General features: G+C 36.8%; 1 protein-coding gene across 1 annotated transcript; it reads right to left on the minus strand.

Annotated features, from left to right (window-relative positions):
* Positions 1-561: 561 nt before the first annotated feature.
* On the minus strand, positions 562-11,616 carry LOC116767400 (myelin transcription factor 1). The gene is made up of 16 exons (XM_061527568.1): positions 11,594-11,616; positions 10,309-11,354; positions 9,567-9,639; positions 9,368-9,408; positions 8,433-8,591; positions 7,994-8,267; positions 7,564-7,761; positions 7,177-7,384; positions 6,933-7,096; positions 6,717-6,811; positions 5,828-6,038; positions 4,661-4,789; positions 3,682-3,876; positions 2,701-2,990; positions 2,410-2,570; positions 562-2,117 (listed from the first exon to the last, which is right to left on the minus strand). The coding sequence occupies exons 1-16, from the start codon at positions 11,614-11,616 to the stop codon at positions 1,797-1,799; spliced, it is 3,588 nt and encodes a 1,195-aa protein (XP_061383552.1). The 3' UTR covers positions 562-1,796.
* Between the last annotated feature and the right edge of the window lie 2,253 nt (positions 11,617-13,869).

A 13,869-nucleotide genomic window follows, 5' to 3' on the forward strand; every position in this document is an offset into this window, starting at 1 on the left:
TAGTACCTAGTTATATTATTTAACAATCTGAGTGAGAAATCATTTTATTTCTATCGTGAATATTTATTTACAGTCTTTATGAACATTTTTTAGCTTTTTTTTTTTTACAAAAATACAAAGGAAATTTGGAAATAGGTAATAAAATCTTGTATTAAAGGATATTAAAAATGAGGATATATTTTCATAAATTTAACGATTTTATACATACAAAAATATTTTTGTAGCTAAAGACTGCAGGTTCTATACAGCTATCCTTTGTATAAAAATTACGCAGTTTTACTTAATTTTAAAATTATAGTAAATACATAAAAAATTATATTTGTCTTATTTATATAGATAAATTTTATGTACATTGAGCGACATTGACATCCAAACTGTTAAAAAGTTATCTTCAATTTCATTACTTACATTAGGGTCTTTTTAATTTGATTTGAATGGGTGTAAACTTTTTATTATCTATATTATTACTATTTATTAAATTAATATTAATTAACTATACGTTTCGTATCAAAAAAATATTTTAATCTAATTGTAGATACTAGGTAATAAATAAAATAGAAGCCATTTTCATCATTTATTATTTTATTCTCTTTAACAACACATACTCAATATTTTACAGAAACGTATATGACAATCAGAATAACATATTATTTATTATGTAGATTTTATATATGCGAATATCATTATTGATCAGTGTACTGATGCAACTTGGCGAAATTGTGTTTGAAAGTTTAACAAAATTGTTGCTTATCTTAATACAATAAAACGATAATTGCACATTCATGAGTAAAGCGTGTTAAATAAAACATAGCAAAATAACAATAACCCGCCTTGATTTGAGCTATCACATCCTCAAAGGTAACAATAAATAAGTAACACGTAACATAATCACAGCAAGTGAACATTTGCTAACAGAGAAATTATTAATTTATCTCTACAATGGTTATCAATTAATGACTGAATTATTTAACTTACTTGATCTAATGAGATCGTTATTTACTAATATAAATAAGAACGTCCTTTGAGACGTGACTATCATGTATTCACAATTTATTTACAAACTGACTAGAGCTCGCTAAATGATTTTTCTTTTGTTTTACTCTATACCAATAATAGTCTTAGTACGTCAGCGGTCTAGTGGCCCTGCAGAGCATTTGGCACATACCCAGTATGAACATAATAAAGAGTAACATCCTTATATTTTATTTAAGTTCATTTATTGATAAAACTTTTTTTAAATTTCCACTAAACACCGTCTCTTTCGACTGTAGACAGTTATCTATAACCTAATGTCTCATTAATGAATTACGTACATATTTACACTTTAGATCCCGTTTGAATGCAGTGTAGTGCTAAAATCCCTTAGTACAATTGTATAAACTTTCCCTAACGTTAACTTACTTTAAGCATATACGATTAACAATGTTTAAAATTCATTTTCATTTAAATTTAAGTCCTTCTTATTGACTAGCTGAATTTACGAACGGTAACGTGATGTCTTAAAGAATTCACACATCGTATACAACGGTTATAAAATAGACATCGTATCTAAATAGAACACATAACGTCCGAAGGATCCATCGCACTGTCACACTGTACACAGATACATTCATAATTCACTGTATTCGTTTTGACATTTATGCCAACAGTCTTAAAATACACCTTTGGTAAATATCATAACATTACATTGTTCTAGACTCATTAAATTTATATGTCAGTCGAAATAAGCTCCGCCAATCGCAATCGGTGATGGCAAATAATCACTGTCGCTCGTTGTCGGCGGCGCTGGATGAGCCTTATATCGGCGTTGGTAGCACTGTGAAGTCTTGGAGCGCGTTTTTAACGGTCTCATAGATCGGTCGATTCTCATCGGGGCAGTATCCTTCCGGGGAGCATAGGGTCTGCAGCTTGGTGAGATAAGAGTCGAAGTTATCGTGGGCGGGTTTATCACCAGGGCCAGTCGGGGGTGCAGCTCCGGGAGTTCCGGGGGCAGTTGATACGGGCACCGTACCTCCTCCTGGTATCTTAACGTGCTCCAGCAACGTGATCACATTGTTCCGAAGGCTTTCGTAATATTCATTCAGATTGCTGTTGCGATGAATGATGAGCTGATTCTCCTGGAAAGATACACATTTATCAGTACACGTAGCAAAGATAATAAATATAACGATATAAAAAATCAAGGGATTTTGGCTCCTCTTTAGAGTGACTACCATATCATATAGTAATGAAGTAGTACTCACAAATGCATGTTATAGTTGTTGTTAGCACTCAAAGTTGGTTGTTTGGAGCCATGACTCTACCATCTACGTCATCAGACAAAGATAGGATCGGTAAATTTTGATTTTGTTATTCTTGAGCTAGTGGAGTAGTGGATTTATTTAAGACGAAATATGTGTAAAGACTTACCCTTTCTCCATGGCTCAAGTGTGACTCCATCGCGTTTATGTCCGATTTCAGACGCATCATCTGTGATTCCACTCTTGCATTTTCACGCTGGAGTTCAGTAATTTCTTGCTCCAATGTCATTAAATCTTCGCCGTTTCCTGTCTGCATGTTAATATCCATACCTGCCAAAGAAAGTATTTTCATTAGTAAAAGGCGTAATAATTATTGGCTGTCATAGAATTTTTCATTATCAAAGACAAAAGAAAAGAGTAATTTTTTTTTGACATCTGGTAATTGATATGATATACAAACCTGAATAGGGCTTGGGGTATAGCGGAGTGATATCATCAGGATATTTCGGTTTCTTTGGTTGAGGCGTCGGTGTGGTTGCACCGGCTACGGGACAGCCGGATAGCGAACGATGGGTTAGAAACGAACCGTTTATATGTCCCGATCCATCACATCCCGGGGTAGGACAGTTCACGCCATCGAATTTTATAGCGGATGCCGCTGCCGCCACTGCCGCTTTGTGCTGCTCAACTGTGCCGCCGCTTTCTAGAACCCGCATTTTGTTCCGATTTGCAATAGGGCAGCCCGACGCGCTGAGGACATATATTTCATTAGAAACACTAATTGGGGTCATTTCTATACACAAATATGGCCACATTTTTGTGTCTATTACAGGCAAATTATAAACATCTCAAACAAGCGACATAAATTACGGCACACTTTAATTTAATATCATAAATGTATATTTGTTTAACTGAACTCCTGCTTGGCTAAATTGTAATACGTGATACTACTTGTACTACACATATACATATGTATATGTTACATCTCGACCTAAAACTATTTCTTAATGGAGTGGTGAGACTATCATATCATTTATCCTCTATTCTTACCTTCTGTGTGATAAGAATTTTCCTGTGGCATGCCCAGATCCATCACAGCCCGGTATAGGGCATCTAAGCAGCGTGCAAATATCAACAAACGTATATTACAGTCACTTACTATATTATGTTTTGGAACCCGCCTTTAAATGAATGACGCTTACATCTAATAATTTCTATGGTTCATTATACTTTTAACGAACCTTAAGAATTATACTCTTTTGTGTTTAAAAAGTTTTTGAAAGACCAATTATGTATTTTTATTTAATGCTTAAATAATGAAGTAGTCCTTATCGTAACCGTCTCAAGAATTAATTTTATCGAATTCATGACTACAATATTCAAATAGCCGAGTGTTTTATAATTTAGCCGATTAATATTCGAGCATCGATGTATTAATCACCTGAGCGGTTCAGAATCTTGGCCATCCCTGGGCTTGCTTTTCGGTTTATTAGCCCTGGGGCAACCTGATAGTGATCGATGGGAGGAGTAGTTCCCGGTAACGTGCCCGGATCCGTCGCAACCTGGTGTGGGACACTTCAGTTCTTGAGAATGTGGCTGCAGTTGAGAGCGATCAGCACGAGGACACCCGGACAGACTGCACATATACAAACTGCTTACAATGCCGTGGTTGAGCATTTTATTGTAAAAAACGCTTACAATCTATCAACACAAAGAAACTATTCTGCAATAGGAATATTTTTTTAGTATATCACTTGTTTTTAATACACAGTAAATAAAAACCGGCATGCTCGGAATTGTTAATAATTACAACAGCTAGAACGCTATAAATATTATGTGTGTATTTGTTACGCAAGATTAGACAAGATTATAACGTACGTTTCCTTGACAATTGAAAAGATGACCTTTTCTGAATGTTAATCGTAGAGCTAATAACTATTAACAAGTTATATTCTTTTTAGGAGAAATGTGAGAGCACTTTATATCGATAAAAATAATACGCATGTGTAGCATCTGTTATGATCGTTTGATTCTCAAACTATAATTAGCGTTGTATTTTTACGTTACAGTTCTAAATCTAAATCATCGTAAAATACTTCTTGTCTGGACAAAGAGTCTTTAAAGATGCACTTTTCATATTAATAAAAAAAAAAATTGCTACTTTATCCAATCTTTGTTTTAGTATAGCTGTTATACTAATAAAAACATTTTGTTAAAGTTGACTTAAATACAAAACACTCTTGATGCATATTGTTAACGTTCCGTCATGCAGTTAGTTCGCAGCGATATCACGGGAAGACGCAATTGACGGAAATGAACAAAATGGGAATGGAGCACAAATCATCAGCTGTATTATGCAAACAGAAACGATAATATTGCATTCAACAGCGACGCAAATCTGTACAAATGCTCCCGCTTGCCTGCGGTGAGTTGCAAAGTTGCCAGACACGTGTCCGGATCCGTCGCAGCTTCGGACGGGACAGTGGATCAGTTCTTTCGACTCCCGAATACGGTAACCATGTTTCCCGTAAAAGTCGTCGCGGTGATAGCTATTCGTAAATAAATTAACTGAACTATTACTAGTTACACTAGATCCTATAAAAATATGCAAATACTGCTATATTATAATATTAATTGATATTGAATACAATTTATTTTTCACTAGAATGTGAATTTCATTTAATTATTATCAAGTCATTAAACGGTTATATCGAAATTGTAAACTTTAACTCGGTCAATGTTTGCGTAAATATTGATATATGCGCGTTCACTGTCACTGTGAGGAACGATTTTATATGATTGTCTTAGATTAATATCTCACCTGTTTTGTCGCATAGCTTGTTTTGTGGGACGTTTGTGTTAATATCTTATCTACGTTAGTAGAGCGTGCGTTGTATATCGTGAGCGAACGCGGCCGCCGGTATATTTAGACTGACGGCATGAATATTTGACTTCCACTAACTACTGACTAGGGAATAAGTACCATCGTAACGAGATACGCGTCAATCCAGCAATCCTAACCATTTAATTTAACAACAAATTAAGGATTTAAAAATGTTATAAATAGAACATTTTTTCTCTAAATTAATTTATTATTCCTCAAGTAAATAATAAGTTTTATAATTTTGCGACCATCAAATGTAAATGTAATTCCATTTCATATCACGTAATAAAATTCTTTTGATAACCGTTTGTAGAGTAAGGAAAACAATTCCTATAATAAATAACGAAAGAAATAGTTTAAATACACATGTATGTATTATGTATATACATATGTTGTCATTGAACACTTTTATGTAACTCATAACTAACCTTTCCAAATTAACGAGTCATTTAATTTGTTCTAATTACCATTATAGTAATATATTAAAATTCTGGAAATGGCTCTTAACAATAGAACAGTACTGTATTAATTTTCTTTTCACAAAACAGTTTAATTTAAAGCCGTGAATTCTATTAATGCCGTGTAATAAATAACAAACTAGGTATTTCGTACATTTCTATTGCATTTATTTTATAACGTACACGTAAGTATACTCAGGTTAAGTAGTGGCAATGTTGCCAAATAATATATTGAGTATATTCACCTATCCTTGGGCTTGTCGTGCGGTGCGTGCGGCGGCGGCATATAGCACGGTGGTGAATACGGCGGCGCGTGCGGGGGGTACGCGGGCGGGGGTGGGTATGCCCCGCATTGGTACTGATAGCCACCGTATCCGGCAGCGGCAGCAGCAGCTGCGTAATCCGGCTGCGCAAGACCGTATCCGGCTACCGGGTGAGGGCTTACACCACCGTAACCTGCTTTTATTCAAATGTATTAATTTTAATATTTAAAAATAAAATATTAAGTTATATATAAAGAGTTAATCGTATAAAATTTAAGTCACCATTATAAATATAAGTTTAAGAACAGATAGCTTAGCCACTTGAATTTATTGTGTTTTTTTTAAACAGAAAGTAATAAACAAACACGCTTAATTATTAAGTTGTAGCAATAGTTTTTTACTACATATGTTTTGAATACATCGACAAAAGAAAAATGAAAATATTATAATATAGTTAGGTCCTGTAATTATTGAAATTACAAAAATTATTTTAGAAAATATCGAATTTATTAAGAAGATAATACTTGAAATCACGTATAGGTCAGGGTTATCTGTTTCAATTAACAATTTAATTACTGCCCTTGTACGTTTTAGGCCAGTAACCGCATACGTAAGTACATATACACTTTTGAACGTTGATGCGAACGCCTGCTGAGTTGTAATAGCAAAAGTGAGCGTGGCGTAAAGCGGGAGTAATTAGAGCAGTCGTTTTTAATTCGTATACTTTGTTTTATTTTCTATCAACATAAGGGGATTAAGATTTATGAAATAAATGTTTCTACATAATTTTATTTCTTCTAACAGTTCGAGTGGTTATTTCTTCATATGTTTGTAAAATATATCTTTGAATCTCAAATTTCATTATTCTTACCGGCCGTGTCGCGATGGTATGCTTCAAGATATGGATGGCTTCCACCGCTATCCGGCGTTGATTCTCGACTGTATGAAACACCACCCGGAAAACTTCTACTGTGAACAAACGTATATGACTTAGAATTACATAGTATTTAAAAATACATACATCGTGACAATACCGTTTCCAGTATAATATGCTATGCTAAAAAACCTATGATACATGATGCCTCACCTATGTGGTAAACGGGACACACTAAGGTCGAGGGTCTGGCCTTGTGGACTGGGAACTTGGGGACTTGCCGTAAGTTGGGGCGAAGCGCCCGGCTGCGGGCTTCCCCGTGCACCGCCCCCACTGCCACCACCGGCGCTCGTGTATACCGGTGACGCATATGGACCCTGTTGCATAAATGGGCTTTATCATATAGATATTAATTACGAAAAAAACATTCTATAACTTTCTGCGATTCTATTCTCACCTGTGGACTGCCACTAGATGTGGATAGATCTATAGCCGGACGTGGATCACGAGGATCCCTGGGTGTGGGACTTCGAGGACGTTGAGCCTGAGCTGCGGCTATCTTCACTGAGAGATTGATAGCGGAGAAGCCGGGGGGAACGCCTGGGCCCATAGCGCCCACCCCGCCCACGGCGCCTACACCGCCAGCTTCGTAATGGTACATTGGTCTAGACAAGCCGCAACAACAACTAGTCAGTTTTTGGACTAATTTCTTAACGCAATACAAGTAGCCGCAGACGTTTAGTACTACACTCCAATAATAAGTTCAAGCAACGAGTCCCGTTTACCACATATAGGCCAAATGGATATACTAGAATATATATGACGATGGATAGGTTTTACGTACCTAGGATATATAGGTCCAGAATTTGTTTCCTGTTCTGATTGGTCCGTTTTCATTGGCGTTGGCAAATGAGGGTCATGGTATCGTTCTTCTTCCCAACCGTAAGGCCTCTGAGGGCATTGAGCTGGGTCATATCTCTCAAAAGCTGGGGCGCCCTCATAGCACCTAGCTTCGTATCCGTACCGAGCTTCGTTCATTTGACTAGGACGTAGATAAGATGCTATTTTAAAATTGGTTACAGCGAAGCTATATTTAATATTTATAATATTTGCTCAATGCAAATAAACTTGCAAATATATATTTGTGATCGAAACAAATATGTAGCAGATCAATTTGAATTTATCAATGGGAAAGGGCTGTACCAAATAGAGCTTCTAATTGTTTTAAACTTCATCTAATGACGTTAATATTTCTGCATCAGTTTAGTCCTTACCTGTATGACCGTACGTGGTCGTCAGGCGGTCGTTCGTATGGTGAGCGCTGATCGGGCGGCGCGCCGTAGCCGGCGTGGCGCGTCTCCATGCCGGGGGAGTCGCGCTCGGGCTCGGCGGCCTCACGCTTCGGCACCAGCAGTTCGGGGGCTTCGCGCTTCACGGCCGGAGTTTGCGGCGACGCCGCTGGAACCCGATCGCGGGAACCGTCTGAAGTGTGGCTATCTGACGTGCTGGCTGACACTTGAGTCACGGGAGCCGGTGCGGGCAATTGAACTGGATGAAATGTATAAATACTATTTTTGAGTTTTACGCCTGAAACGTTTATTTGACACCCAAGCCCAAGGGAATCAAATACGTAAAAATGTAGATCCTGTCAGTGTCTATTTATTTTTATGTAATTTATTTTCCGTAATATTCAGATTTATTAACAATATGTACCCGGTGGTCGGCCTCGTTGGGAGCGAGCTGCTGCTTTGCGTGCAGCGGCCGTCGGACAGCCAGAAAGAGAGCGGTGAGTGCTGCGGTTAGAACTGACGTGACCTCGTCCGTTACACCCCGGCGTCGGACACTTTAAGATTGTCTCGTGCAACGCCAATACTGTCGATCAAACGCTCCATTAATGCTGATTTAAGATGTTAAGTCTTTTATTTTGTTTGTCGAGTTTCTTCTTTGAATTCATTTATTTAGACATGTACTTTTGCCAGTTTAAAGACGATTAATATATATAGACCAGATTAAACTAATAACTTATATCTTTAATTTTTGGTATTAATGGTGATGCTATAAAAGTATTTGATATAAAGAATTGCAATGTATTGCAAACTTGCAAAAGATATTCAAAATGCCTTGCTTTTTGTTGAGAACGTATTTTTTTGGATTTCAGAGTAGACACAAAAAGGAAACAGTACTGATTGATATATTTCAACTTTCAGTTTTTTTAATCGTAAAATAGTCATTTATTTAATCAAAGTTTAAAATTTATAGTATAGAGATTTCTATATAGATAACATATATATTAATGTTTTTTGTTCTCTCATACTGTTTGAAGATTCTAAGTTAGTACGATTAAATCATAGTTTGAAGAGCAATATACTCGTGATTCTACTCTGTGTTTCATAAACTTGCTACTATCAATCTTAGCGGGTGTATTTTAACCAAATCAAATGTCGCTACACTAATGTCCACAACCTAACCTTAAATGCATGAAACCTAAAAAATGCAACTAAAATGTCAAAAAAAAAAAACAGAATAAACAAAGGAGAATGCACATATAAAAATAAATTGATTGTTTAAATAGCTGCATACAAGAATTAATCTGTAAAATAATACTTGTAAGCATACTACTACATTCAAACTATTCATGTTCTACTTACTCTCAGGTGTGACTTTGTCCTTTCTTGGGCATCCTGACAGACTGATGGACAAATGGTAAGTTGTCAATAAAGATACGAAATCGTTTTATACTTTTATTATCCTATTGAAATGTATACATTTTATGGCATTTTTTTTTGGCATTGTACTAGCTTTTTAGACATCCCGTTATCTGAAAGGCATCAAAATCATCGAGCTTACCTTCGATGATGCGTATAGAGGCCTGTAACGTGGCCCTGCCCATTGCAACCAGGAGTCGGACACTTGTTGCCTTCTGCGGACAAATCGATTAATAAATTAGTATTTTGTAAATCATCTAGTTGGGCGTGGGTTGAAGCAGGTCGATCGATAGCAGCGGGCGTGCCGCAGGGCGTACCTGCGCAGTTCCGCCCACCACTCAGGGTCCACCCCTCCACAACTTAAAAGAAAAAATAAAGATCGCCAGGCGGCTGCGCGGTCCAACTGACAATTTTTCTTTTGAGAGATGCGGGGCGTTACTACTCCGCCCCGCCCAATAACCTGACCCGTTTTTATTGCATGACGTAAATTCAGCATACAAGGATACTCTACATACGTTATATACGTTATTGACGTAGGTGGAGTTTGACTACACATAGACGATGGCTATTGAATTTGCAAGTGGTATTTCACATATGAAACGTTCGAGGTCTTTATTACAAACGAGATTGTAAAATATAATTTGTGAGTCATGATTAACATTGCAACTGTGAAAAATATAATATTATGATGAAAACTTCTATAGATCTCACGATCAACACCAACGATTTAATACTATGTTATATGTTAATTTATATCTAACTAAGTTACTGCAGCTTTGCTCAGTAAACTCAGCCAACCTTGAAACAAACTTTTAAGTCATTCATAAAGCGAAGTTTGGTGTCGTTAAGAAGTTGGGGACGAGACGAGCCAAGGATCATTGTACCTCGGACGGCTGGTGGGGAGAGAGGGTTGATGGGTCGCAAGTCTCGCGCCGGTTGAGCTGATGGTACAGTGCGAGCCTCCTGCAACGCTGTAGCAGCCCTTGACCCAGCAGCGGCTGGCTGCAGCACCGTGTACTGCTTCGAACCCTTATGAATCGCACTCTTCTCGTGATCATTAGAATAGCCACCGAATGGCTCGCTGGGAAAACTGGAGCCGTGGATCTTGTGTTTCACTTCCGCTGGTGGCTTGAAGGCGGATTGGGTCGAATACGGCAATGAAGCTGTGGCAGCTTTGTAAGCGTTGTAAAGAGATTGCTTGTTAACAGAGATTATTTCAGCCTGCCTACGTTTCGCTTCTCTGTCCTCTTCGTATTTGTCTTCGTTTCTGTCTGACATGTCTATTTCTAGTTCGTTTGATGAAGAATCCGCCAATTCATCGAAATTAGAAGCATCATAGGGATTAGGACTTTTGTCTATCTTGTAATTGTCCATACTGTTGTCATTTTCCATTTTTGGTGGCCGTTCAGTATTTTCCCTGGGATCCATCCCTTCGTTCATGGCAGCATTTAGTTCGTCGTTTTGACAATGCAAAGAGAAGCTTCGGCGTGAGTTCTCAGCACTGTCTGAAGACAAAGATGGTGATGATGGCAACATTTTGTCGGAACGTTTATCGTTGAAAATGTTATCAAAGTCGTTAGCGTCTTCGCTTTGATCGTTAGGAATAGCAGCGTGGTCTCGTGCCCAGCAACTTAAAGTTTTTAGAGCGTTTTGAGTTTTTTGAACAAGTGAATCGTCATCCTCGTCGGAGTGACGTAGGATGTTAGTTCGGTGTGTGTTATAATTTCTATAGTACGAATCTGTTTCTTCTCTTCTTTCTTCTGTAAGGAGTCGTCGTCGCCGTTTCGCTGCTTCTTCGTCCATTGAGGCTTCACTGTCACTATGATCTTGTCTTCGATCGTTCACTCTGAACGTTTCTATATCAACTCCAAATTCTAAACGTCTTTTATTAATTTGCGACAACGTTGTGTGACTATTGTGCTGCACCGTCCTGGAACAAACAGTTCCATCAGTCTCTTTTTGTCGCAAAACAAATACAATAAAACATTAATAAAAAGGGGTGAAGGTACTTGCGATTCGATTTCTCATCCACAACCACAATATTTTTACGCGGAAATGATTCTCGGCGATTCCCTTCGACGTCAACACATTTGTAACACTTAAAAATTGTTTTAAAATGCACAAAAATCGTTCCCACGTAAAAACCATTTCACTCAAGAGCTTTCAGACCAATTAAAGTTTAGTGAAGCCATGTTTAAAGAGGAAAATACATTAAAACAGGTGTTAGCAACATTTCTACACATGAATATTAAGAGATTAATAAGTTTTGTTTTGCTGCTCGAAGTTAAAAGGATGCGATAACGATAAAATATTTAAAACTTCGTAAGTTTTACATATTAATTGAACTGTTTGTAAAAACGCACCACGCATTTATCTCTTATTACTATTTTAGGAAAAATGTGACAGACTCGTTACTAAGTTTAAAAGTTTTATTAAAAGTTTTTTTTGACGCTTAATGACAGAGATCAAACTTTATGACTTATATTAAAATATAGAATTGGAGAGGTTATATATCTTATTTGGGTATCTACTCATTTATGTACATTTTTTTGATACTAAGAATATTTTTTAACCTTTATTTGAATATTCATGAAGATATAAAACTAAAAGAGGTTTAAATTATATACATATTTCAATATTTTGCAAAAAAAACGTCAGAATAATCTTTATTTTATGTTAAGTGTAACATAAATATGTTTTATTAAAAAACGATTTTATTTTAGAGACTTGTGCAATATATGCCTGCATTACAATATAATAGCTGTACGAATCAATGGCCCTTGACGATTGAAGTGGGGTGGCCAGCGGAAGACCCAAATACCAATACAACGGATCCGGCAAACATTTACGTACGTGACGTACCCCAGTCGCCGAACAAGTCGCCCGAGATTGCCCAAAACGTGAACTGATTTAATATCGAACACGGTATACCGTAACGCGATAATGTGCATTACTGAAAACGCGTGTGTTAGTGTAGGGTAATTAGATGAACCCTGAGGGTGGATGCTTAACCAGTTTAAACTAGTACAAGTAGAATCCTTTATCAACGGGCGGCGAGTGTTGGGTTATCTCGGGCCGCGTTAATTGTAATGCCCTGAGATTAGGGCGCGATATAAGGAAACCCAACGGGTTATATTACGAACAGGATTACGCCGAGATTCCAAGACGTAAACGCTTTCTACGTAAATCACAATGCGTTATTATTAAATGATATCAGGTTAGTAATATTAATTTTGTTTTGTTTTGTGAATTGGAAATAAACTGATATATGAAAATATCAATTTTAATATAAACGAATAGAGAAATATTGTCAATTTCTTTATTCGAACAATAAAGTATAGAAGACATTTCGGTGCTTTTTGAGCTTAAATATAGGATGAATAAGACGTCATAATTTCTTAAACTCTATTATAATTCCTTTGAAAATGAAAGGTAAGCTATGGGACTCGCGGACTGCGACCCTTTCTCGCCCTGTGGCAATAACAAACAGTCCCGGCCTCCCGCAGGCCCCCACATCGCAGCTCAAATTCAAATTGCACCTTAGAATTCTTAATTATTGAAATCATAAATCAAAACGTGCCGTCTGGGCGCGCGACCATAAAATTGGAGGGAGAAAATTCGAGTGTGGTAGGATTAAGACATTATCACTTTTCTTTCAAGCAGTCGCGCCCTCGTTGGCTGGGTTCGGCTGTAAATCAGTGGCTAAATCCTGTGGATTAGATTCATAGAGTTGGCGCGGCCTGAGGATCGCTATTTCGCGATAATGGCGTCGTGTGCTTGCGTGATTCAGCTTTTAAATCGACTCCCAAGATAAATACACTTTCAGTTTGATCTCGGCCCTAAATTGAGTTTCGCGTTTAATGGCTTTAGCGAAAACTTAAGTTTTTAACTTTAAACAGCTGACGACCTTTGATAACTGAACTGTGTTTCTAAGAAAACCTTATAATCTGTCGAATGTTCGTGTCGTCTGTAGGGTATTTCAATGAAAGGTAACATTGCAAATAACAATTGGAATATTTTTTAAATTAAAATAAAATGACCCAAAATTGTGTTTTGAAAATTTCAGCTTTTGCGTCTTTATTGTGTTTTCAAGGAAAGAAAGAATCTACTTGTACATATTAAATTCTTAACAATATTTATAATATTTTAGAGAGGAGAAAAACTGCAACATTTTGTTGCTAAATTATTGGAATCTGTTGAAAATTTTAGCAAGATCACATTTGAAATTTTTGTTACGTAGAATTATGCAAATTCATGAACTTGACCAAACGTGTAATGTAGAAACAACTTGAATTCAAATTTTTTTTTAATTCTTTTTTTTTATACGAAGCTACAGTAGTATTTAATATGCAGACATATATTTATCAAATAGGAAATGGATAATTTTTAAAATAGTCACAGCAGACGAAAAGAATTTTGTATTAATATATATTTATTTTTTGCTA

The sequence above is a fragment of the Danaus plexippus genome (genome assembly GCF_018135715.1).
Source record: "Danaus plexippus chromosome 9 unlocalized genomic scaffold, MEX_DaPlex mxdp_26, whole genome shotgun sequence".
Taxonomy (NCBI): Eukaryota; Metazoa; Arthropoda; class Insecta; order Lepidoptera; family Nymphalidae; genus Danaus; species Danaus plexippus.

Bases quoted from the DNA above. Each gene is read 5' to 3' on its own strand.
- LOC116767400 (XM_061527568.1), bottom strand. From the start codon at position 11,616: ATGGCTTCACTAAACTTTAATTG. The intron at 9,640-10,308 runs GTACAATGATCC...ATTTGTCCGCAG, and splicing joins CTCCCCACCAGCCGTCCGAG to AAGGCAACAAGTGTCCGACT. The intron at 6,039-6,716 runs GTAAGAATAATG...GAATAAAAGCAG, and splicing joins ATACCATCGCGACACGGCCG to GTTACGGTGGTGTAAGCCCT.